The sequence below is a fragment of the Falco punctatus genome, assembly GCF_963210335.1.
Source record: "Falco punctatus genome assembly, chromosome: 1".
In the NCBI taxonomy this organism is placed as follows: Eukaryota; Metazoa; Chordata; class Aves; order Falconiformes; family Falconidae; genus Falco; species Falco punctatus.
In genome coordinates this window covers 88286674-88312593 of record NC_137580.1, presented here as the reverse complement: position 1 = coordinate 88312593, position 25920 = coordinate 88286674, and the positions used below count along the sequence as shown (strand labels likewise).

Genomic DNA, 25920 nt, shown 5'->3' with positions numbered 1-25920 from the left:
CCTGAAGGCCAGAGAGAACAAATGGCTTGGCTGAACAAAATATCGGTTTCTGTGTGTAAGAGAAGAGCATTTAAACTCTACCAAATGGCAGTAAATGTCACTGAATGTTGCTGTCACAGGAGAGGAAGATATGTGTAGCAGTGTCAGAGTGTCAGACTCATCCTGCTTTCTTATTTAACACCCACTTCAGATAGAGCGTCTTATTAGAGCTGTCTCCTGGCTTATTGAGAGGTACCTGGACTAGGACACATAGTCCCCCTTCTGGTGAAAACCAAAGCATAAATACCATTTTTGACTCCTTGTAGGGCTGACAGCATGCTCAGTTGTATGTGCTGCTATTGTGAGCTGAACATAGACCTCTTTTTATAAGAAACAAGCATTGTTTTTCAGTTCTCTTGTTGATTTGACCACAGTGCTTATGAAATGGATGTTGCAAAATAAAGGCCCTTGAAGGATATTCCTCACTGACAGCTGTGGGAGGTGACCTAGAGTGTAGAGGACAGATCACAAGGCAGAAGAATTTAACAAGAATGATTAAGTGCTGGGAAAAAATAACTGTGCAAAGAAACAGACGTTTTCTTGCTTGATGTCTTCAACTCATGATCAGAAGTTGTTTTGGAAGAGGGGCTTTATTTGGAAATGTGATCAGGCTCTACTCAAAGAGACTTAGGTGAGATCTTCTTTCTCATGATATGCCAGATGCAAAGCTGTATCTTTGAACTAAAAAAACACAGGAAATAAAAATAACATAAACTTTGATTTACAGCAAACCCTGTACAAACCACAGGTCCTTGGAGGACTGAGCTCTAAGTGCTATCTTTAGTTTCTTTCTAACAAACAAACAAATAAAAAAAACTATCCAACTCTGTATGATTCACTTTCTTCTGACTTCAGTCATCACACGGTAGATTTAGTTGATTTGAGACAGGAAATCCTTCAATGAAGGAGAAAGAATTTATATATGGCCATTAAACATTGAAAAGTAAACATTTCAAATGCCTCAAGCAGTTAGGATTACACAGCTTATCTATGCACAGTGGGTTCATGGAGCCTTGTTTCCAAAACTGGAGCAGAAACTCAGTGACTACTCTGTGGTGGATCTGGAGCTCTTGGCACCTGTCGTCCGTTCCACTGAGGACTGAGTTTGAGAGCTAAAATAACCTTCCAGTAAGGGCCTTCTGGCTGTTGTGGCTCACTTGTTAGGGAGCACAGCACTGCTCTTTCTGAATCTGTTCCTCTTCTACACCAGGGCTAACACGGACCTCAGGCATGGAATGTCCTGGGGAGCACTAGGGTGGGTGAGAGCTTGTACAGAACTTTCATAGTCTCATATCCTGGTGAGGGAGTCTCTCAGTGTGGGCAGTGGGGGTATCTTTGTTTTCAAATGAAGAAAAGAACTGGGACTCTACTGTAGCAGGATGGAGCATTACTCGAGCCAAGGGGCTTAGGGTTAGGTGGCTATGGAATGAACTCTCTCCATTGAGTGTCCTATAGCCCAGCTGGAGGACGTGCCTATGTATCATCAGGCCAGGTATGACTTGTCACAGTAGGATACGTTGCAAAAGGTCATCAACTAATTTACAACAAAATGGCAATGGGATTAAAGAGCAGAGGGCACATGTCACCAGCTGGACACTCACTGCATGGCTGGGGGCTGGTTTCCTGCCCTGCCAGCTGCTGATGGGGATAAGCACCCCTGGCAAGGGCGCCAATGCTCATTAAGGCCTGTGCTGACATGGCGCACAGCTCCTTTCATCCTGCGACCTGAGAGAGTGCTGTGCTGGGCAAAATGGGAGCTGCCGCCTTTAAACAAAGCATCTGTTTATTCTTGAAACAATTAGTGACGGCAGTTAGATCTTGAACTCATTACTGAGCCCAAAACAATTACGATAAAAACAAGTTCCAGATGGGCTCAAAAGGAGTTGTTTTTGTCTTTACTAAATTAGAATGGATTCCATGTCTTCAAGTTCCTCTGGCATTTATGGACAGGAAACATGAATTACACACAATAATTTACTACAAACAAAAGAGATGAATGCTGCAACAGCCCATTTATCTTTGCTCATGTGCCTTCTTGAGGTTTATGTGCTGTTTAACTCATGGGGAGAGTTAAAAGCTTTTTTCTTTGTTTTCTGATTCTTTGCTATTTTGGTTTGCAGAAACCGAGAGAGGAAGCTGTTGAGTTTCTGTTGCAGGGTTAAGCTTACCTGCAAACCCAGGCAGATGCTTGCATATTCCTTAAAACGACCCCAGAAATGGGGGAAACAAAACCAGAGGGTAACAGGAGGGTTCAGTAGTGGTCTGTCACTGTGCATGTGCAACACCACTCCCTTTCAGGAAATACATATATTTTTAAAACAAAAACCAAATGAATCCACAGTGGTGGCTGTGCAATATGTGCTAGTCCTTCTTTTCCAGGAATATTTTCTTGTGAGTTGGTCATGGATTGTAAATACTTACAGTACAACAAACAGGTTGCTATCACTAAGCTTGCAGATGCAGGATGGGTAAATACTGTACGGAAAGGAGAGTTGCCCCTGGTACCATCATGATTCAGTTCTTCCAGTGAGTGACTTGAGCAAAGGTTACAGATGGGAGTTGTTCCAGTTAGTTCCTCAGGCAGCTCCAAGAGCCCCCAGAGACCCTTTTCAAAGCTGGTCTAAAATGAAGTCTGGGCATCAGACATATTTTTATGGAAACTCTGAGTTTCTGATGGTTTTGAAACAGATATTGGACGCTGACATGAATTCAAATGCATCCAAAAGGAAGGGGAACCCAGAAGACGGCAGGCAGCAACGGTACATCATTGCTGCTCAGGCCTGTGCTTACATCTGCTTTGGGTCCCATGCAGGGCAGGACAACAGGACAAGGCAGGAGGAAATCAGCAAAGAAACTCCTGAGCAGTGTTTCTGTTTTTGCAGTCCCTCATACCTTCTTGCAGCTGGGACAAAGAGTTTGGGTTTTCTTTTTTGAGGCTTTTAGTTAGATTCCATGATTTTATAGAAGGCTGTGTGTCAGCATTACTATAAAGCTGTATAAAGTGAGCTAAGCTATGTGGCTGGGTTGATGTGAAGTTGTGGGAAGGATGAAACTCTGAAAACCCATAAAATTTGACAAGGATTGTAATAAAGACTGAAGCTGCCCCTGGGCGTACTGTAGTGCATGAAGTCAGCTTGGCTCAGCTCCAAAGGGAGTAAGGTCATGGGCAGAAAGAATCCTGGGAACTGGGGTGTCACTGAGATTTGTTTGGCCTCTTTCAGTGCAAGATGGTGAGCTTCCCAAGGCATTTCATCACTTCTCCCCCTTCCCCCATGAATGATAGAAAAGAAGGCTTTAAGCAGAAGCCTGGAAAAGTAGAGTTCTCCAGCTCTAGCTGGCAAACAAGGAAAAAAAAGAAAAATGAGAAACTGATAACTTTGTTTTTAGATTTCATGCAGTATCTGATTTGCACATAGTCCTCCACAGGGAATAGGTGAGATTTATCATTTGGATTCTCATTTCTGTGAAGCTAGTGAGTCTGAGCTCCAGGATGACGACCTCCTTCCAGCAGAGAGGCTCGCAGTGTTCATCTCCAGCCTTGGCTCAAACAAAGTAGGGGCAGGAATCACAGTGCTGGAATTCAGCTTCTGGCTGGTGTTGCCTGCAGGCAGTGAGAGCAGATGGAAAACCTCCAGTCCCTCATCCAAAGGAGCATGCTATTTATTCATTTATTTCACTTCTTACTCATTCATTCACTCTCAGTTCTTCAACTCAGTTGCCCCTTCTGCTGGGGCTGTGAGCTCTGTGGCATGCTGAAGGGTCAAGCTGCAGCAGCGGAACATTTGAAATAGCCACATGAATATGGGCAGCCCTTGGCAGAGCTCCTGGCCCTGATGAGTTGTCTTTCCCTATAAGCTCAGCTCTCTCACCTGCCAGAGCCCTCACATCCATTCCAGCTCCCAGCAAAAGCCTGTAATGACACAGCCAAGCTTATGGATACTGCTGCAGTTCAAGGTCCAAGTTCCCCCCTCGACTCTACTCTCAGGACCCCTCATGCAGCTCTGACCTGGAGGGGGTTCTCCTTCCCCCCAGAGCAGCCAGGTCAGAGGCGGCTCTCAGCATCGCAGCACCTGGGGTGCTCAGGAGCCCATCCCCTGGTCTCATAGGTGCCCACCTGTCTCTTGTCTGCTCCCCTCTCTCCCCCGGTTTGTTGCTTTAACCTCCCATCCTGTCCCCTCATCTTCCACCTGGGTTTTATTCTTCATCAAAGGACAGTCAGGGTGGAGGTGGTGGAAAACACAAAGACTGCCTCCTCCATTCTGAGTTCATTTCCCATTAACTGAGGGCTTAAAGGGAAATCTCAGGGCTCCTTACGGCTCTGATGACAGCTTAACATTCTCCTGAGTAAACCCAACACCAGGCCCACTCCGTCGGGAACTGGCAAGGCTGTAACATCAGACCTGCCTCCTGAGCACACTGGCAGCTCTGGACAGCATAACCCGCAGAAGAGTAGAGGCTGTCAGGTTTATGCAGACCTTTATCAGACCATCCTTTCGCAGGGTGTTTAGTAGTAGATTTGACACGGTTCTGTGGCGAGCAGAGACATTCCACTCCCCTCCTCGACAGCTGGGCGCAAATGCTGCCTCCATTGCCCAGGGCACTCCTGACCACTGCCGCTGCGCTCCTCCCAGTGGCCTGGCACGGCCCCGCACAGCCCGGGGAAGCTCCTGGCTCCAGCCACGAGCAAGCGGCGGCTTCAGCACGAGTTACCAAAAGCCTAAAGCCCTTTGTGCAGGAGTGAGGGCAAGGCCCTCTGGATCGTGAGGCCCCTGACGCGCGCTGAGCCACTCACGCCGGTGCCCCACCGGCTGGCTGGCCGGCCGTGGGGACTGGCTGCCGCAGGCCGGCGGGGGAGACCCGCAGCGCGGGCACCGTATCGCCACACCGCACTGCTAAGCCCGCGCCGGCCCACACGTTGCCCCCTTCTTTCCCGGTGATTGGCCGTCTCCTGGGAGACATGTGACATGCTGTTTCCCTTCCCCGCCTTCCATCAACCACTCGTCACTGGGGCTGCTCTCTGCCATTGGCTACGGAGGCTTGCCCCGCCTCCAGGGGGCAGTACCGCAGGGGCGCTCCCCCTTCCGACCCGTCACCTGCTGCGGCGGGTCCGTTCCGGGTTGGCGGCGGGTGGAGGCCGAGGGCATGAGGCGCGCTCCGATTGGCCAGCTCGCACCGCCTGTCGCGTCGGGATTGGCCGGGAGCAGGCCGCGGGGGCGTGGCGGAGGTGGCGACGCGTAGGGGGCTGTTAAAGGGCCCGCGGGGCGGCTGGGCGCTGTCGTTGTGCACCATGGCCTACCAGGGCTTCGCGCAGGAGTACCTGGGCATGCCGGCTGTGACGCGGGCCTACACTACCGCCTGCGTGCTCACCACCGCCGCCGTGGTGAGGGCGTGTGGGGTCCCTGCTGGGGGGAGGCTGTGGTGGGGGGGTCAGGGTCCCTGAGGGGGTTGTTGTGGTGGGGGAGCCAGGGGGTTGGCTGAGGGTGGTGGGTGCCTGGCAGTGGGTGGCAGCTGCTCTGCCTGTCTCTCACAGCAGCTGGAGTTCATCACCCCCTTCCAGCTGTACTTCAACCCTGACCTCATCTTCAGGAAGTTCCAGGTGAGGCCTTGGCTGGGCTTTGGGGCCCCTCTTGACCTTTCAAAGCAAGGGGTGGGTTCAGCAGGCTGGGCCCTGGATATCATGCTCCTTAGGGTGGTCAGGGGGTGTCCTTACCAGTATTGCAACCTTCTCTGATTGGCAGGAGCTGGATCACTGATGTGGTATCCCCTCCTGTCACAGACAAATGGATGGGGATAATTTCTTCCAGCCTTTCCCTGCTGTACACCATCTTGGCATTTCCTTTTTTTTCCCCTTACTCAAAACCTGCCTCTTTTCTGTGACACTGGCCAGCTGATGTCAGGCTGTGTGGGGAGAGCTTTATTCTAGAGAAGTGTGAACAGTGATTTATTTTGGCTGTGACTGCTGAATTGTGGCTGTCTGTCCCTTCCAAAAAAGTAGAAAAATCTTCTTTCCTGCACCTGAAAGGACAATATACTTGGATGTGGCCAATGGAGGGAGGTCCCACATGAAGGTGGTGCAGCTGTCTGGTGTCCTGGGGTAGTTCTGAGTGGATGGGAGTATGACTGGGCACAGTGGATAGGGTGATGGGGAGAGACCTGTCTGTCCACCTCCTTTTCTCTCTCCTCTCTCTTCTCTTTCAGATATGGAGGCTGATCACCAACTTCCTCTTTTTTGGGCCCCTGGGATTCAGTTTCTTTTTCAACATGATATTTCTGTATCCTTTGATCTCAGTGAAGCTCTCTGCTCCCTTTTTGGCTTAGATGTGATTCCCCCATCCCTCTTTCTCCCTAGGCTGACTTGCATTGGTAGCAGTCTAGGGCTGTGGATTCTTCCCTTGGCTCTTTTGGTCTGAATTGAAGCCATTCCCCTGACAACTGTGGCCACCTCTTGCACCTCCATCTCTGCTTGCTGCAAGGCAGCCCCTGCCTAAAGGCTGAAGAAGCTGGCAGCGCTGCTGTGGCTCATGCTGGAGAGCAGTACCCATTCCTGGGGTGAGCTCTGGCTGGAGCACAGTGGATGCCTCTTTCTTTTCCTGGGGTCAGTGGTATGAGGTGAAGTTTGCAGTGTTCTGCTCTGGGGCTTGGACATGTGGCTGACAGCTTCCTGTGATGAAATAGCTTGCAGCTGGCTTATTCCCTGTAAAGTCATGCTGTGGGGACACAGGGTGGCCAGCTGTTAATTTCCTATACTGCAACCCCTCCCTTCTCTCCCACTCTCAGGTACAGGTACTGCCGCATGCTAGAAGAAGGCTCCTTCCGTGGAAGGACAGCTGACTTTGTCTTCATGTTCCTCTTTGGAGGGTTTCTCATGACAGTATCCTTTTGAGTTGGTTGAGGTTCTTTGGTGTGTTCTGAGATAGTGTGGATAGTGTGGGGCTTGTCAACTAGCTGTCTATATTCTGGCTGTATTGTGTGGTCTGTAGCAGGTACCTGCCTGCTGAGCAGGACAGCTGGCTTGTGAACCTTTGTGGCTCAGCCTTGTGCCCCAGGCCTGCCAGGCTCACACCCTGAGACTTGGGAGAGCTCTGCTGGGCATGTGGTGGAGGAGCAACTTCTGGCTGTATGGCACAGCTTGTGCTCCTCCTTTCACCCATCCTTGTCTCCTTTGTCTCCTGGTCTGCTCCTTACCCAGTATGCTTAGAGCAGAAACAAAATACAGGAACAGCTGCCTGTACTTGTGTTGATGTCTGCAGAAGTGCTGATGCAACTGGCAAGGGGATGGGCTGCCTGAGCCCAGGAGAGGACATGTGGCTGCATGCTTGGGAAGCTCAGTCTGAAAGGAAGCCCCTTGTTACGCTCTGTGAGAAACTGTCCAGCTGCAGCAGGGCAACCGTGTCTGAGCTCTGGTGGGTGGCGCACACTGGAGCGCTGCTATGGCTGGCATGAGGCTGGCTCAGAAAACTGAGCTGCAGCTGATGGGAAGAAGACAGAGCCATAAATACAAGGAGTGGGGTGCCCACATACTGTCTGCTGTCAGCATGTCAGGCAGCACAAGCCCCTTGCAACCTGTCAGTGGCTGGAGGTACTGTCACACATCATAAGAAGTTCTTTTATTGTAGGAGAAAATAGTCTGATGGGGAGAAATATTTCCTCCCAAGCGCAAAACCTTTTCTCGATATTTTACTGCTGGCTTATGCAGATGGCTTGGAGCACTGCTCCCCCCACAGACCTCTGTGTGAAGGTGTGTGAACTCTCATGGCTATCAGACATCCTTGGGTGTTTGGCTAGTCAGTGTCTAGGTGCCTGTACTAGTCATGTGCTTGATCGTAGTGACCCTTCTCTGAGGGTCACTTTTGGTGACCACTTTGTAAAGGTGACTGTATGAGGTTGTAGACAGCAGCTTAAGGAGTGAGCAATCTGTATGTGCCACTCCAGAGTATCTTGTTCTGGGGTGGCAGGGAGGGGGATGTGGTGTACTTGGCGAGGCGGGCAGTGTTGGTATCTCAGCCAGCCCAGGAAAGGTTTGGTGGCACAGGCAATGTCTTGCACACTGTGATCAGCTGCCTGTAGTTCTGGGCTTCCTAGTCACAAGGCACCCTGTGCTGCCTGGAGGTGGTGTACATGGTGGATATGTTTTTCCTTGACTCGGTAGTTCCTAGCTATTTGGACTCTTTGCCAGCCTTTTTTTTCTGGGCCAGGCTTTCACCATCATGCTAGTGTATGTGTGGAGTCGCAGGAACCCTTACATCCGCATGAACTTCTTTGGGCTTCTTAACTTCCAGGCCCCCTTCTTGCCCTGGGTCCTGATGGGATTCTCTCTGCTCCTGGGCAACTCCATCATCATCGACTTACTGGGTAAATAAAAATGGGCAGGTGCTGGGAACAAGGGTGCTTTGTGGCCACAGCATGCTCAATTCTCATAGATGCTACTGGGGCACTTCACCATTTCTTGTTTTCATCTTATTTAAGATGGTGGGTTTCCTAAAGTGAGCTGGCTGGTATTTCTGGGTGGCTGGCCTTGTGCCTGAGCTCTTGCTTGTGACCTGTATTATGCTGTGCCTTCTCCAGAGGCAGCAGTTGGGTATAGTGAGGTCTGCCCAACACTTGTGCTGTGTCTGGTCTCCTGGGTACCTGGTGCTGCGTTCAGGCTGACAGGTACCCTGCCTGCTGGCACACTGATCACAGCAAACACCCTAAATGCTCTGGCACTGCAGCACAGGTGGCTCTGGTGGGAGCTGGGGCATGGGTACACAACTGAGGGATTCTTGGAGCTTCATCCTGCTAAAGCTCCCGGCAGCTCTGGTTCAGCTAGCTAAGGAGTCACAGCTGGGCCTGACCTTGGTGACATCTCTCTCCAGGGATTGCAGTGGGTCACATCTATTATTTCTTGGAGGACGTTTTCCCCAACCAGCCTGGAGGAAAGAAATTGTTATTAACCCCTGGCTTCCTGTAAGTAAAGCTGATTATTTCTGGGCTTTGCTGTATTGCTTCCCAACCTGGGTCACTTTCATAGCACACTAGTCTGTGACACTGTGGTGTGGCCACAGGATGCAATTGCATGCTGGTAGCACCTCAGCTTGACAGTTCATGCCTCTTCTGCAGAAAGTACTGGCACTCTGCACATTATATATGTATGTACACAGGGGCTGTAAAGCAATTGCTGGTACTTAAAGCTTTGCTAGTGGAATTGGAGTGTTCTTAACTGCTTGTGAAAATGCTAGATGCAGGTAGGATTTTTTTCTGATGTATTTCTGTAGTTTAAGAAAGGCTTCATGCCAAGGATCAAAGCTGACCTAGCGGTCAAGGAACCAGGTACTGTCCTGGTTACAGATTAAGCTGAACAAAAGAACAGTTAGTGCTGGTGCAACAGGCAGGTGGCTGTGGCATACAGCCAAGCCCTGTGAAGGGTGAGGGTGTTCCTAGGAGGGCTGGGGGTTTTGTCCTCAAGTCGCTTTCCTAACTTGCCTGCCTGCTTGGTGGGATGGGCATGTCCCTTGCCAGGAAGATGGTATTTGACACACCCGAAGAGGATCCCAACTATAACCCTCTCCCTGAGGATCGTGCAGGAAACCAGCCTAGAGACCAAGACCAGAACCAGCAGCAGCATCCACAGTAACACAGGGGACTTCTCCATGTGGCCAGATTCCTTTCTTCCAGCTGGACTTATGCTGTGGCCCAGAGATCCTACTGAAATAACACCAGTTGCCATTCCAATGTGTAATGTTTAACTGTTTGTATGGGTAACCCATCTTCCCCTTCAACCAAGTGGTTCCACAGAGCTTTGCACATAAGAACTGATGAATGCTTCCGGAGGTATCCTAGGGACAGGGACTGGAAGTTGTGATGGCTCCTCAGTTACCCCAGTGGGGAGTAAGTTATCAAGTGGGGTGTTCAACCAGTTTTTTTTTTTTTTTTTTTTTCTTGCTGTTAATGACTTGCTGTGTGCCAGGTCACTCTTGCCCTCTGTACAAAGACTAATGCTCCTGGCTCTCACTGTTGTGAGGCTTCTTTGTGGGCTTTCAATGAAGTAGTACTCCCAGCTACCATGGTAGAATGCAGCTCAGCCTCTTCCTTTCCTCTAAGTGTCCCACCCCTTTTTTTGTTGTTTCCAAAGAGTCTTTACATTAAAGTCTTTATTTTTCAGTTGAGTGTCTGTTTCTGCCAGGGACAGAGGCAGCAATTCACCAGTACTCATCAGAACTTTGTTCAAAACTGACAGGCTGATTGCTTGATCTTTTTTTGGTGGGCAGAGTTAAGTTCAGACTAGCTGCAAGATGTCCTCCCCCTATTCTGTCAGCAGGACTGCAGAGCATGAGAAGGGGAGGGGTGTCTACTTGGAGAAAGGGATGCCTGGGAAAGGACAGGGGACTGAGCTGGACACTTGATCCAGGCAGTGACTGGAAGCAGCACCTGACACTAGTAATAAAGGTTGTCTGCACGTGCAGTGTAATTCCACTTGTTGAATTTTTTAGCTCTGAAACTTCAACTTAGGGGAAAACAAAACAAGTTAGTCCCTACCAAGAACAGCTGTCCTAAATGGATTTGATCGTTCTTACTAATGCAGCACGCGTGTGTTTCTACCAGACCTTATAGCCTTTGGAGTAGATCTGTAAACACTGTCTTAGGATAGCTCATTTGGTAATGCTGCTGTCCGCTCTGCTAGACAAGCTTGCAAACTATTAAGAGCAATGTGAGTAACCAGCAACCAATTGATACAGAAGCCTTCTAGCAAAGGAAGATTGAAACACAGCCCCCTCATCCCTGCTGGGGGCTTCCCATGAAAACACCTTTCTTTTTAAGAAAAAATCAGACTTTGTTTGAACATGCTATTTTGCTGCACTTATGTTTCCCTCTAGTAAGAGGCTGAAGGACCTGTACAAGTGATAATCTTGTTCTGGAAGATACAGTGGTACTAAGGGCTAAGCAGCCTCAGATTCAAATGGTACTTGCTGTGTGCTTTGCTCATGACCTGAAAGTACAGAGCTGGTGTTTCAGTCCCTGGAAGGTTTGTCTTTAAAGTCTGCAGACATTCTGTTTTAAACTGCTTCAGAGATGGGACTCTGAAATGCAAAAGCTGGGTTACATTTTTAGCTGGGGTACTAGATTAACCTAAGGAGCTGTGATTATAGAACAAGAAAGATGCTCCCAGCTGTTCCCTAGTAGTCCTAATACATGGAGAAAGCTGGCTGTAGTTCTCATCTTTCTGGGACTTGCCCCCCTGGACTGTCCTGTCTTGCTCCTGGCTGCTTGGAGGGGGTAATTCCTACAGCCTCTCTAGAACTTGAGAAGCAAGGGGAGGTACTTGTAAACCCGCTACAGAAACTGCAGTCCTTGTGTATCCCTATCTTGTGAACTTTAGGAGTATTAGGTAACCACAAGCTTCACAGCAACTCAAAAATTGCACTACGGGCGCCAGTTTAAGGCTACAGCAATTTCATACCTGTTTTGGTCCAGTTCCCTGAAGAGGCTGCTTGCAGAAGTACCTGACCATAATAGAGAGGCTGAAGTGTTCTCAGGAAAAGTTGGAGTTTTTATGTCTGTGAGGCAAAAATATGTGTTCCACGTGGGAGGCTAAGATGCAGCAGGAGTCCCAGGTTTTGCCTTACTTGCTGAAATAACCTTTCAGCCTCTCTAATAAGGAATAAATGGATAGAGTACCACTCTGGCACAGGCACCTAGGATAAGACTGCAATAATATTATTTCTGAATTGAAAGTTTTTGGTTTCTGCAAACTAACATCTGGAAAAAGTTTCCTCCCACCCAGGAACCAGAAGTGGCTCTGCTATTACTCAAGTCTAAACACAATAAACTAAGGTTGGAAAGTGATTTTTTTGACTGTGCTAGCAGTGTGGGTGGATCAGCAAGGATCATAAAACCTACTGGCTTTATCATAAAGCTCTGAACATAACTGTCAGGCTGCCATCAAAATCTGCCCTGCTTGCAATACTCATCAGTTCTGGCAGTGAATAGTAGGAACTCCATCAAAGAGATGGCGTACCTCAACAGCAAGGTAGACTTTTTAATTAGCTTTTTTCTAAGCAAGTTTGATTTTTTTTTAATCTCATTTCAATGGATTTTATGTTTTTAAACTCCCCAGGGAAAGATAGGTTGTTTCTAGGGTTGCAAAATATCAACACTGCAGTGCTAATGCACTTTGCTTTGGATGCTCTGTGCACTGTAACTGGAAGCTATGTGTGCTGTCAATGACTGCAGCAAAGCCACTCACTGAAAGGAAGCTGCAGTTTCAGCAATTGCAGACTTCAACTTCTGTACCAGTTCAGAAATTTTTGTTTTCTAGGTGCAGCCTCCACTGAAAAAAGGGTTTACCATGCACTAGGTTGACATCTGACAACAATGAATGTTAAGCTTGTGACTTCAGTTAAACTGTTCTACCCTACCCTTGTCAAGTAAGCCAGCTGAACACCTCACAGAGTTCATTAGACTGTACTAAGTGTGGTAACAGTCCAGTCTTTTAGAGTTGTTTGCTTCAAGTTTTCAGTCTTATTCTCACCTTCCACTGCAGCAAAAGGTTTTGGGCTGTTTTAGCTGTTGAAGTAAAGCACTTATTTTCTATCATGCTTCAGGAAAACTGAATCCACATGAGTGTTCAGCATTATACCCCAAAGCATTAATATTAGGCCCCAGGACTGCTGTTACCAGAATAGCATGAAAAGCAGCAAGATTCACTATTCATTCAAACATACTGAATTCAGCCTAAGTAGTATGCATTCCTTTTATTTAAAAAGTTGTCCTAATAGTGCATGTTGCACCTATACAAAAGAATCTTTACACTGTCCACACACAGGTATATAAGGGCTCCAGCAGCTGCCACAGGTCTTAGCTAGATCATGTGCTAATGCAGCATTCTTGGTATGTGGCATTTAGGTGGAGGGGGTGGGGGCAGAAGTCAGCAGTACTGGAAACTCTTGGCAAGTGGAATGTGTGTCCCCTTCAGGGACAGAAAGACCCCTGCCAATCCTAGATCCATTTGGGGAGAGGAGTAGGGATAAAGTCTGTAGGAAGAGCACCAGTATCACAACAAGAAGATTACCAGGCTGGAGCAGTATTGGCCAAACGTCTCATGCGCCTAGGAGAGAAAGAAAGAGGTACAGTAAGTGCTGTGTTAGTAAGACTTCACATGACTAAAACCAACACTCTTGGGGAGGCTGCCACAGCTTTGTGAATGCTGCAGACAGGTTTATTGCCTAGAGAGACTTCCTTGGTCACCTGAGAGTGCCCCTGTTGATAAGGCTGCGACAATATTTTCAGTAACAGCTTTTAGGGTACTTTTGCTCATTAACTTGGATTGAACTGCTACTGATTGATCGCTACTGAAAACAATTCGGCCATTCATAGCTGGGAAGCAAAATAATTACAAAAATGTTAATCAGCAGTAGAAAAACAAAATCCTGGGAAAGAGCTAAGCCAGCATATTTACTGTTCCCACAATGTATCTTTTGGAGAGATTCTAGCAGTTAATTTTTATCTGCCAGGAGCAATTTCACCAAGTAGGAGCAAGTGCTCTTGACTGCTTGTCAAACATCACTTAGCAGGTCTCTGGTGGGCAGAGCTCCTCCTGGAATCACAACAGTGCTCCCATGCTGGCAAACAGGTTGCATCAGTCAGGCTGGAGCTGGGAGCTTGCCCATTCCTACATCAAACAGCATTTTGCCCTACATAAAAGGAAGCCTTGTGGCAGGATTCTAGGTAGCATGACAGTGCATGAAACTCCAGTATTTTTGATGAATGCCTTCCTATAGAAACAAACACCCCTACCCAAGCAGAGAGCCCAGGGAAAGGAAGAAATTAAAAAAAAAAAAACCAACAGGAAACTGCTTCAAGCAGGAGATGGTTCAAGTAGAGATTTAAGTATTTATGGAGCAAGGTGATAACAGTTTAATATCCTGAAGCTAAAGGGATATGAGTTTCTGTTGCAGTGTGCAAGCCTTAAATCCCACCAGCTGGCTCTCAGTAGAGCAAGACAAACATCAAAGCTTTTAACTTCTCTCTTAGATACAGGCCAGAAGCAGAACTGTCTGAATGAGTGGCAGCACCTTGTATTTCTGTCCTGGTCTCTGATCTTCTTCTCCATCTCGGCATCTGTGAGGGTTTCCAGAAGAGGGCACCACTGGTCAGCATCCCCGGTGTTGCGGATAGCAATTTCCACAGTCGGCAAAGGATTCTCGCTGCATGGCAGGGCAGAAGGCAAAGCAACACCCATCAGTGGTCCCAGAGCACTTCTCTGGGTTACCAGTCCAGATACAAGACACAAGGACAACAGAGCATCATTTACCATGTTTCAGGCTCAAGCATTCATTCTTAGCCCTGCTTAGTACAGCCTAGTTCCCAGAAGCGTGCCAGGGGCTTATGGTTACAATCTTGTGGAGCCTGAAGTTCCTGGGAGACCAACTACTACCATCTCCTTTCACCACCAGAGAGGGGTTTGTCAAAGCAGCTGTGGCTGATGCAGTTCTGTCCCACAAAGGCCATTACGTAACTGGCTGACAGCATTCAAACCCAGTAAGCACAGGCCAAGTTCATACCCGTTTATTAGTGCTGGGAGCTCTTCTCCCACGGCAGCAGCTGAGCAGGGCCTGCTAACAGCACTCTTTGTCTAGCTTTGTCATTCTGCAATTCTGACTTCCTAGTTGTAGTCTGCCTAGCACACCTCTGACAGCTCTTCCTTGGCAAAAGTCTGGCTTTCTGGGAGCCCGATAGTGGAAAAAGCGTAATTCTCCCAATTGCCATGGAAAGGGTAGTCTTTTAGGACCTGCTGTTGCAACCAGAAGCTGCAGCTACTCTCTGCACAAGCAATGAAACACCAGGCTCTGTCCCAGATCACAGGATTTGTTCCTCAGAGATCCCTCTGCCCTGACCAGCTGTATTAACACATGCACAGAAATATTTACTGCTTCACTAGCCACTATTCAGTAAAAGTCAACAGGAACTGACCAGGAGCTGCTTCCCAAATATTGACAGTGGAGCCAGAAGCCCAGCATAAATACAGAGGAGCCTCGGAATGTAAATATTTGCTTTGAATTCTAGGAAGGGGCTCAGCCTGAGCTGCACGACGTGTGTGTATCGGAGAAACCCCTCAGCAGGTGTGCGCACACATCCAGCCCCCTCCCCAGGGACATGCCTCTGTGCACAGGATTTCAGCACTCATGGGCAGCCCTCTCATTCCCTCAGGAAGGAACTCAAATGCTAAATTGCCATAGAAACAGCAAATGTCTGCATCAGAGCTATTAATCTAGAATAACAATTCTTCAAAGTAATGCTACAATGAAAAATTAATCCACAGCCTTTGTTATCTGATCCTAGGAGAAAGCTTTAGTCAATCTACCTCCAGTACTGCTGACATCCACGAAGCAACACTCAAAACCAGGAATTTCATCTTAGTCCTGGACTGTTACACATTCCAGGCCAAATGCTAGATCTTAACTGCCTTTTTTGACTTGATAGCATAGTCTCTACCTCATTTACTATGCTTAACACTGATCACTCACTAGAATTAAACGGAGGTTGGAAAGCTGGCCTCATGCACATAACTTAATTGCAAGCCAACTCAGATACTATGTTTCTTTAGAAATGAATCAAGAGAGAAACTGAAAAAAATCCTCCCTTCTTTCCCAACCTCCAAAGACAGCTCCTCCTCCTCCCCTGTTATTTTCTGGTGAAGAGGACAGTGCTGCTGGCAGAATGATTGAAATCTGTAGGATTCCCAGTAGAGCAAGACACTCCCTCAGCCAGGGTCCAGGCCACTGGCAGCAGTGTCACTAGCATGCCAACAGGGCAGGGAAACATCTTCTTTTGGAAAAGGTGACTCCTCTGGCATGTAGCTTTGGTCTGTGAGAGAACCTCATTTGGGTCTCAAAGGCAAAACTCTGGCTATAAAGTGCTGTGTGCTGCCCCTAGAAACACTCAGTACTGAGGTGGGAATCATCACAGCACACCATCCCCCTGAAAATCCCATAAGCATCAGTCACCTGTCTGCTTCCAGTCTTGCCCTGTCCATTGGGCTTTCAGGCTCTCCTTGTTTTGCACAGAGTGGGCCAGCTGAAGAACTGCCCTGGCTTTCATCAGCTAAAAGACAGTTTCACCTCTCCCTCTGATGATTAAGAGGCACATGATTTCTCATCCCCCTCAGTCCCTTGAGATATTAAGGTTCTTTTGATGTGTCTAAAGCAGACCCTTTCCTTACATCAGTGGAATGATTTTGGAGCAACCACTGCTCCTGTGGTTTGGGAATTCGGGAACTAACCAGCCACAGAACCCAAATATCATTAATCACTCTAAGGTTTCAAAATTACCGCTTTGCTGGAAGAAAAAAGGGAAGAGGAGGACTTGTTTGTACTATGACACAAAACAAGATTTAAATTAGGTGTGTTTTCCTCCCTGAACAGCTCATGTCTACACACTTTGTTCTGTTTGGGTTCCTTTGCTAGTTTTTTATTCTCCCCCTTGCAATATCACCACAGTCTAAAGAAGGTCTGAAATCCACCTGTTTGAACTACCCCTAAAAGGAAGCACTTTTTAATAACCACAGCCAGATATATGTTCTCAGAGATAATAGCATGAAGTCGGCATTAATATGATATATGAGAGAGCCTAGGCAGCACTAACTAAAATTTTACTTGCTTTAAGTTACAGATACTGATAGTAAGCAAGGACAGAAATTACCTCCCCCTCACATCAGTTAATGCGTACACAGATTAATTTCTTAACTCTGGTATCTGCAATACATGGAGAAGCTTAAGAAGGAGGGAGAACATTTACTGTCCACTAAATGTGGACAATGCCTGCCTCTAATGCAGCAGGTGACAAGAGTTAGGAACAAATGCCCTGTGGGTTGGGAGGCAGTATGCTAAAAAATTGTCAAATTAAATTAACTGGGAAGGTAAATAAAATAGTGAATAGAAAAAAGAGGGCTTCCTGGCCAGCATGGTGTGAACAGGGCCACCTCTATACTTCAGAAAGGATACGAAGAATAAAGCTCAAACTGCTGGGAATGCTCAGGCAACAAGGAATCCTACTATACCTTACGGAAATGAACTTGTTCCCAGCCATAGCTAGCTTAAACTATAGACTAAAGTCAACTTCACACTGACTCTGAGGACTGCTCTACCAGCAGGGACACTTTCACTTTCTGCTACTGCAGGCTATAACACAGTGCTAGCTCACTTCTGTCATAGTTGTAATACACTCTGCAGCAGGGAAGAAGAGGCAGTACTACAGGTACCACATTCCCATGTACTACCCTCCAAGTTCCCATCATTTCTCAGGAACACATGCCACTGTTCTGTTGTTACAGTTGGATGTGGTCCCATGCTGGATCGGCAAGTATCAGTCAGCCATCATGGATGGAAAGGCAGAAGTCACCTCCCCACCTCTGCGAGAAGAAAGAAGGGGCATCATCAGGATGGACACACAATCCAACAGTTTCAGCAGAAGAGTTTAATTCTTATATTGTAAAGGGTCCCTTTCCATTTTCTAGTATTAACAACGCTGGAGATCATTTTAGAACCAAGTAGTTGCTGTGGAAGATTTTCAGGATAAAAATAATCTCCAGAGGAAGTGGAGTGAGACTAGTGGAAGAGCAACTACTGCAAAGCAGATCAGTGCCTGTTTTCCACAGAAGGCTGGCCATACAGAAAACCTTCAGACTGAGGAGGAGGAAGGAGCAGAGCTCACAGCAGCAGCCAGCTGCCCCACAGCCTCCAGCTCCTCATTGCCCTCTCCCTCAGGCAGAACAGGGTTGGTCATCTTTCCCTTTGCTGACTAGGCAAGTAATCCTGCTTCCTTGAACTGACCTCTACAGTCAACAGTACTGTTTCCTCACCTCTGCAAATACATCATTTGTTGAACTCTTAAACTTCCTCAACTGCCACCATGACCCCAAGGTCAAGAAACCTCACAACGCATATATTAAGGGATACTTACAGCCTGCAGACTCAGCAATATGCTGAGGATAACATCAGTACAGTAACTCACCACAGAACACTACACAGCACAACTGGAAACGATTATCATCAGGAGACAAGTTCCAAAGCTGACTAATCAAACCTGACACTGCTGCATACCAGCTGTGAGAAGGGCCTATGATCAAGCCAACTTTAACATCAGCCAGAGTAAGAGAGCTACAGTTTCAATCAGTCTTGGTTCAACACACTGAAGGTTCAGAGGGTGGATGGCTCAAGTCAGGCAAAGCCAACAAAACAATGTATCCAGGGCTCGTTATTACCATACATCAGAAGAGGGAAACACAAGGTATTCAGTCACTGTTAATTACAACAGCCTTTCATTCCACAGCTGACATTTCATCAATATTTGGTCCTGAAGTGTTATTACACCCAACAGGAAATGATACCTGAGCATGAGCACAAAAAAATCTTAAGGACAGAACAGGTGCAAGCCAGAAGGACTGACTTAAAATGAAACTTTCTGCATCAGGTCAGCTGTTCTAAAATTCATTGATGCAAACACCCATGAAGTACAAACACACACCCACAGCCATACCAGGAAGACGACAGTTCTGTACCTGAAGGCATATGTCTTCTGATGCCAACTCAGTTGTCCCCGGATGCTGTAGGCAATAGTAGTGACAAACTCCCCACCCAGGCCAAGCTCTGAGCACAGCTTCAAGGCAAACTTCTCAGGTGAATTCTCCTTCTCTGACATGTCCCACTCAAACTGGTCTACAAGGGAGATGTTCCCTACGTGGATATTTAGCTGGAGACAAGGGAAGAAACAGGTCATTTGTTTCCATTCTCACAATAGTTCGTCAAAGGTAATTTAACTGAGGAGGCAGAGGCTGGAGGAGCAGAGCAGTAACTCCTAGTTCATCGCATCCACAAAGCTCCTTAACTGAATTCTTAATTCCAGTAGCATGAAGACAACTCAGATTTGCTCACCAAGGTTCAGTTCCTCCAAAAGAACACAGCAATGCTATAACTGAACTATTTTATCATCTCAGGGGCTGGCACATAATTGTTTAATAATCGGCCACCTTGGTTCTGTTCTCAATACAAAGGACAAAATGCAGTCTGGACACAGGACTGGAATTAAGAGCTCCTTTGCTCCGAGGGAAGCCTCTATTCTCTTACGCCCCCGTAACATAATCAGAGAAACCCAAATGGTTCAGCTCTCATTCTGTTGCATTCCTGTATTACCTTAATAATAACTCGTTGGTCTGACTGATCTTCGAGAATACTGTCAGTTGGGTACGACTCAATCTGTTGTCGGATGGCAGAGGCAATAGCAGGGACAAAGGTCAGAGGATTCAAATCCAGGTCATCACAAAGAATCTCAGAGAACATTTCTGGGGTCATTAGCTTTTCTGATACAGAACAAGAATGAACAGACACTGTTAACTTTCTCAGAAATCAATGCCTGCCATTCCAGAACACACAAAATTAATCTCATAGTGTGACAAAGGGGATCCCAAACACATCACGATTTGCTTATAAAAGGGTAAAAGGGTGTTTTGTATCAGATTTGTAAGGATGTGTGTACTGACACAGGGACTTACGGCCTTCTTGATTTGCTCCATGGAGACAATGTAGCTATGGTCCAATATAATCCACATACATAAAGAAGCCACACATATTAACTGTTTTGTATTCAGGGTACTTCAGCTAACAGAATACTAACAGACTAAGCTGACAAACTGGGTCAGGAGGACATGCCTATTAAAACTCTTCAGCACATGTGTCCAGGAATGACTGCAGCCCATGAAAGTGGCAGAGCATTCGCTAAGAGACACGAGAGCTGAACACAGTCCAAAGTAGGACAGCTTTAAAGCTCTGCATATATGGAGCAAGGACATGGACATTCATGCTTGTTCCCTCTTCATATTTGGTGATGGATACAACCATAGCTCTTCAGCCTCAGGAAACTCTCCTTCCTACATACCATTCATGTTCCACGTAAACGCATCTCTGAGTTTCTGCCCATCAATTTCCATATCAAGCCTGATTGGAACCAGAACCTCCGGCTGGGATGCATTCTCATGGATCACTGCTGGGTCATGGTCATCAAAGCTAATACGAAGAGCAACAACACAGTATATGCAACTAGCACATGCCGCATCTGGCATCCACAGAGGGAAGGCAGTGATTGCTGGAAGCAATCCCCACACTCCAACTCCCCAATTAGTCTTTAGACAAGACTCCTCAACACAAGCTTCCAGGGCTATGGCAACAGATACCCATTTATCACCTTTTATTACATCTATCATAATACATTCCTGCAAATACAACAAGGAAGTTTCCCAGGATTATGTTTATCTTTGCTTCCTCAACTTTTGTAATGGAAAATAAAAGTTGTGAGCCACAGCAGCATTTTCCATTGAATACATTAGATCAAAGTTACTGGAATATGTCAGTGAGACGCAGCCTGCCCTTCAGAGGCTCTGAAGGCTCCTCAAATGACAACTGCTTAGCAAAGCAGCGGAAAGTAGAAAGATTTCATCAGGAAAAGAATTAACCGTTTTTCTGACAAAAGGAAAGCCTTCACTAAGCCATGGCTGGCTGCTGTAAGGAAGAACCTCAAGACATACAGTTTAACAAAGAACCTCCAAGTTAGCAACCTGTAGGTCTTTTGTCAAGAGATGAATCACAACATTATAGTAACTCATGAGCACTACCCCAACAGCATGTCATTTTAGTAACTGTTTCCACTTTTCAGAAGCAGGAAGCTGCCTTACCACAGAGGGAATGTCCTCTTCTTATCCCTGCCCATGCGATTTCTGTTAATCGTTGTTGAGCATGGCACTGCATCCAGGTGATGAGAACTGTTGGGCAGGGTTGGCACCCACTGGTTGTTTCTCTTTGCCTTCTGTTCTCTGAAGAAGGAAACTATGTTAAACTGCAGGCCCTGAGCACCGCTGCTGCTACTTAAGGAACAGTGTAATTTTAAACTTTAAAGTCCTATTATGAGTTCCTGCTATTTTATTCTGGAAGCCTCAACAATATTGCTCCACTGAGAACCCATGTTCCACACTAGCCTCTGGGAAGCCCATTCTCCAGCTCACAGTTTTTCATCAGATATTAATCCAGGTGCACCATTATAAATACCAGGTTCGTATTTGGGTTTTCTGTCTGTACTTTTTATAAAGGACTGCTGAGAAATGCAAGGTCTCCAGAAGGCAGTACGTGCAGAGTGTGTTCTGCAAAACATCTGTTACAGCTGGAACACAGTAACTGCAAAGAGAGCTGTGTCATCAAACACTTTTATTTTTTTCTTCCTGTTGTATGTGGGCAGTAACCCAACCCTTACATTTTGGAGATCTTCATTTGCCCAACACTGCAAATAATTGTTAGCACAGACTGGCAAGCACCCCACTGCACAACAGCCTGGGCTTATGCAATTTCCTGCGACTCCTGCCCAAGCTGACATCTTCCAAACAGCTCCATTCTGATCTTGGCCCTCACCAATGCTGATTACCTGAGGTAGGTAGGAGGTTCTGTGCTGATAGACACTGCCTTATACTTCTCATCATTTCCATCCAAGATCTCTTCCACTTCAGAGGCCTTTAACAGCGTCACGCTAGTGGCTAATGTTGTATAGCCATGATCTATTACCAGGAAAGATGCCAATAATTAACAAGGAAAAGCACTCCATCACAGTGTAGCATTAACAGGCTGCATAGTGAAAAGCCCTCCCTGATGCTGCAGGAAGAACTAAAATAGGTTACTGGGTGGTATGAGTGTGTGCCCCAAGAGTGCTTTGGGCTTCATTTATCTTCTCCTAGCCATTTAATTTTTGAGCAAGGTTTTGACATATGGCATTTTGTACACGAGATAAATACAGATGACAAAACATTCCACTGCTATTTCTGAGTTGTCAGAGGCCTCCACTCTCTCTGATGTTCTACTACTGGGGTAGATTACTTACGCTGAAGTGATCAGAAGCCCAGCCACAGTGCCAGGCACTAAAGAAATATAATTGAGGTTTGACACCCATCTAAACAGCAGGAATAAATGTGACTTTCCTGAGAGCAGGGGTGGAATGTCTTAGTTAACATATGGCAATCTCCACCAGAAAGCGTAGAGAAGAAATACAATTCAATGTACAAAAGCAGTATGACACCTTGGAAAGGCTGCACAGTAACAGAGCCAAGAATTGCAAAAGGCACCGGTATCTCTTTACCTTGTATAGCTATCCTGTTCATACTCTATTAAAATAAACATCTTTCATTTCTTCCAAGAGTCAAGACACAGGGAGGGTTAGAATTGCATAAGCTTCCCTCAGGTACTACCAATGGATGAAGCTCATTTTTCCAGGGTACAACTTATTTATAGACCCTGGCCATTTCTGTTATGAAATTTACTTAAGATGGAAAGGAACACTACCAAAAAAATGTTCAGAAAAAGGGTCCTTACACACTCATAATTATTAGTTAAATTTTAAATCTAACATGCTTTTACTTAAGGAGAGAAAGAGCAAAACGATTCTTTCCTACTCTGAGCTGCCCTTTGCAATCACATGGTTTAGCTCTGCATACCTACATCTGCCAAAATTATAGAATTGTTTAGGTTGGAAAAGACCTTTTAAGATCACTGAGTCCAAGTGTTAACCCAGCACTGCCAAGTCCACGACTAAACCATGTCCCTAAGCGCCACATCTACACGTCTTTTAAATAGCTCCAGGATGATGAGTCAAGCACTTCCCTGAGCAACCTGGTTCAGTGCTTGACAACCCTTTCAGTGAAGAAATTTTTCCTAATAGGATATAAAAACTCTTCCACTGCCTTCTGGGAGGAAAAGCCCAGAAAAGAACAGATCCTCAGTGGACTCAAAGGTTGGAAACAGACAGGCAATGATCAACAGAAAAGCTGTTAAGACTGGGGGAAAAGGGAGAAACATCAGAACAGCTCTTGCTGAATTACAGAGACCATCTGCTTTTGAGAGTCCTGCAAAGGTTCTCAGAAAGAAGAGTTCAGGCATGGGATCAGGATGCACAATTACAGCAATCACAAGGAGAGATCAGAGGAAGAGGACTAGACATTAATATATAGTGGAATAGCACCAAAGGTCACAGTGGAGATTCTTCCTCTAGCACAGCTAAGAATAGCATGCAGATAAGACTTACATCTTCTGGGACTGTGAGACCGCTGATTTTCTGTTGGGGGAAAAAAAAAAAGAAAGAAAAGAAAAGAAAGCAACAGGTCAGCAGGATACTTGGAGGAAGGAGACATTATGTCCAGAATGAACCATTTATTTTTATTATGCTTTAGTCTAAAGAGTGTACCACAAGTCATACTGCCAAGAAATTCAACTGCTTGTTATTAGACTTCCACCAAAAACGACACAGAGGCAGCTACATTCTCACTGTGGCAGTCACATCAGCAGTGACACACCACAACAAATTCTGGCAGCCATAAACATTCAGTCTCTGCAAGAAACAAAGTTAAGCAAAGATGCACATTTTCAACCGGGCATCCTTGCAACATTCCCACCCATTTGACAAGAGAGATGAAGATGCCCCTTTGTCTATAAACATCTCTTTGGAAATACAGTATTGATTTTGAAATGTGGCTTTTGCTTTGTGATGAATGCAGCCAACCCCAGACCAGTTGGTATTTGTTGCCAGGCTGAAACAGAAGCTACCAGCGCCACCACTGCAGAGTGCTCCATCACTGGGGCAATCTGAAGTGATTTGCACAGCCCTCAAGGTGTACAAGCTTCAAAATCACCCCAAGTTTTGAAGGCAAAATTTCAGATTTCAGATAAACATTACTGAAAATGTTTACTCATCTTCTCACCATGTGAAGAGGCTACTATCTTCTTCCTTTCTTCTACTGTGGCTAGTCGTCTCCAGAGTGAAGGATATCTCTTGTACAGGGAACCCCGAAACATACGCAAGTAATTTCCCACCTACAAGAAGAAAAGCGGAGATGTGGCCTGGTATTGCAGTACAGCCTGGTATTCCATTTAAGAGATTTTTAGCAGAAGCTGAAACAAATTCAGCTCTTTGTAATGGTAAGAGGGACCTCCTGAAAGGACTTTTTTGGGGTTTTTTTGTGACAGACTGACTGCTCTGGGCATCGTATAGCATTGTAATTTTTCCAGCAACAAGAAAACAAAATTTTTATCAGCACTTACATCACTAGTTGATACAAAAAAACTCCCATCTGTTGACAATAATCACTTTAATAGGAAAAAACTCCATTCACTTTCACACCTTTTTGGACCACTTAACCTTTCTTTACTTCAATTTCTGTTTCAGTACACAATGATCAGTAGGAATTAAACCAAACCAGATAGCCCAGCTCTCCAACAGTTACCATTTTTACTTTGAACCTCTGTGCCCTCCAGACATTGCTTGAATACAGCAAATGCCTAAAGACTTGTATTTTCTTTTAAAACCTTTGAACATGTAAAAATATGACTGCTGCCAATAATTGCTCTTTTGAATTTACTCACCATCTGTAAAGCAGTTCTGTTCTTCCTGACACAAGATCCACACCTGTGCCACAGCAGGACTTGCTGACCAACAGATCTACTTCTAGATTGTAAAATCAAATTTTTAGACTGCTGGTACACTGGCAGACTGCCACAAAATAAGGTCTTTATTCCTTGTTTGACAAGACTCATTTTGATCTTAACACCTATTTTCAGGTAATTTTTAATCATATCCTCTGCTCTACAGTGCTCGTCGACAGAAATGAATGGTAGATAAAAAAAGGAACCCTTTTTCCCCTTCCACGTGTCTGGTATGGCCATCTCGCAGACTGCAGTTACAGTTCTTCTTTCAAACTTTACACTTCACATGAGACAGTGAGAAGCCTTTAGTCCCTGCTCACCCTACAGAGCTGGCAATTTAATTTATCCAATATTCCCTTTTCTGCATTGAGCTGGGGGCTACAGTGTGGGGTTTTTTTCCTGTTTCCACTGCGATCGTTTCCCCGGTGCTGAAGCACCAATGTTTCTTGCTTCAGTACTGCTCCTCTTCGGGGGGCAGCGACTCCTCTTCAGGGGGGCAGTGCAGCCCCTCAGCACGAGTAACTAAAGGGCCCGCACAGGCACGGGGTGCAGAAGCGCTGCCCGCCGGTGCTGCTGGCACGGCTGGGCTGCACCGGGCCGGCGGAGCTGCGCTGGCCGGTGCCGGTGGTGCTGCGCAGCACAAAGGCCCAGGCGTGGGCTTAAGTACCTGTCCGCGCGTGAAACAACCCCGGCCTCGGACAGCGCAGCCGCGGTGCCACAACCCGCATGCAGTGTCCGGGCGCGGGGCCGGGCTCTGGCGTGTCTCCGCCAGCCACCCAGACCGGCAGCGCTGGGCCCGGCACGGCCGAGCCCCGGGCAGCGCCCACCGCCGGCCCCCACGCGGAGCCCGGGCCCCGCCGCCCCGCAGCGCCCCGCCGGCGGGGGGCAGAGGGAGACCGCAGGGGCTGGAAGGCCGCTCCCTCCCCACGGCCGGGACCCCGGTGCCCCCCTGCGGGGCTGCCCTCAGCTCGCGCCCCGCCGAGAGCTCGCCTCCGCCCGGCCCGGCGCCCCGCAGCCGCCCCCGGGCCCGCTTCCCGCCCGGGCCGTTGTGCGAGGGGGCCGCACCTCAGAGCCGATCATGTAGAACTCGCCGTCCTCCTCCAGCTGGAACTTGACGGGCTTCTGCCCGAAGGTCTTGCTCAGCGCCATCATCATCATCGTGGCGGCTGGAGAGGGGCGGCGGCAGCGCCCGGCGTCCAGAGGGAGGGCCTGGGGCGCCGGTGGCGGCGGCGACGAAAGCAGCAACGACGGGCGGCGCCGCGGCCTACTCCAGCCGCCGCTCCGCGCATGCGCGGCACACCCCGCCCTGCTGGCTGCGGGAGGGCTCCGCTAGCGGGAACGCGGCGGGAGGCGGCCCGGACGGGCGGTGCTTAGAAAAGAGGCGGTTTATTGACGCGGG

General features: G+C 47.2%; 2 protein-coding genes across 11 annotated transcripts; one reads left to right on the top strand and one right to left on the bottom strand.

The window, feature by feature from the left end:
- Positions 1-5181: 5181 nt before the first annotated feature.
- On the top strand, positions 5182-18568 carry LOC308065387 (derlin-2-like). Of its 9 annotated transcripts, XM_080391301.1 has the most exons (8): positions 5182-5419; positions 5570-5635; positions 6238-6311; positions 6817-6910; positions 8196-8391; positions 8895-8985; positions 17348-17521; positions 17561-18568. In XM_080391301.1, exons 1-8 carry the CDS (start codon positions 5327-5329, stop codon positions 17565-17567), a joined length of 795 nt encoding a protein of 264 aa, XP_080247427.1. In that variant the 5' UTR covers positions 5182-5326; the 3' UTR covers positions 17568-18568. The 9 variants fall into 9 exon arrangements, with proteins under 9 accessions (XP_080247427.1, XP_080247426.1, XP_080247425.1 ...); XM_080391300.1 differs by having other exon boundaries at positions 5573-5635; positions 17348-18568; XM_080391299.1 differs by having other exon boundaries at positions 17348-18568.
- Positions 12756-25820, bottom strand: SMARCB1 (SWI/SNF related BAF chromatin remodeling complex subunit B1). Of its 2 annotated transcripts, XM_080391280.1 has the most exons (10): positions 25587-25820; positions 23801-23912; positions 23128-23157; positions 21481-21610; positions 20741-20878; positions 19948-20075; positions 19206-19372; positions 18575-18765; positions 14091-14222; positions 12756-13123 (listed from the first exon to the last, which is right to left on the bottom strand). In XM_080391280.1, exons 1-10 carry the CDS (start codon positions 25677-25679, stop codon positions 13084-13086), a joined length of 1161 nt encoding a protein of 386 aa, XP_080247406.1. In that variant the 5' UTR covers positions 25680-25820; the 3' UTR covers positions 12756-13083. The 2 variants fall into 2 exon arrangements, with proteins under 2 accessions (XP_080247406.1, XP_080247407.1); XM_080391281.1 differs by lacking the exon at positions 23128-23157.
- Positions 25821-25920: the final 100 nt, after the last annotated feature.

What these genes read in the sequence shown, in the direction of transcription:
- SMARCB1 (XM_080391280.1), bottom strand. Translation starts at nt 25,679, where the DNA reads ATGATGATGATGGCGCTGAGCAAGACCTTCGGGCAGAAGCCCGTCAAG. An exon ending in GATAGTAGCCTCTTCACATG is followed by an intron (nt 23,158 to 23,800) that starts GTGAGAAGATGA and finishes TTCCCCCAACAG; the next exon opens with AAAATCAGCGGTCTCACAGT. An exon ending in GACCAGGACAGAAATACAAG is followed by an intron (nt 13,124 to 14,090) that starts GTGCTGCCACTC and finishes TTTCTCTCCTAG; the next exon opens with GCGCATGAGACGTTTGGCCA.
- LOC308065387 (XM_080391299.1), top strand. Translation starts at nt 5,327, where the DNA reads ATGGCCTACCAGGGCTTCGCGCAGGAGTACCTGGGCATGCCGGCTGTG. An exon ending in TCATCTTCAGGAAGTTCCAG is followed by an intron (nt 5,636 to 6,237) that starts GTGAGGCCTTGG and finishes CTTCTCTTTCAG; the next exon opens with ATATGGAGGCTGATCACCAA. An exon ending in TTATTAACCCCTGGCTTCCT is followed by an intron (nt 8,986 to 17,347) that starts GTAAGTAAAGCT and finishes CTGTTGTTACAG; the next exon opens with TTGGATGTGGTCCCATGCTG.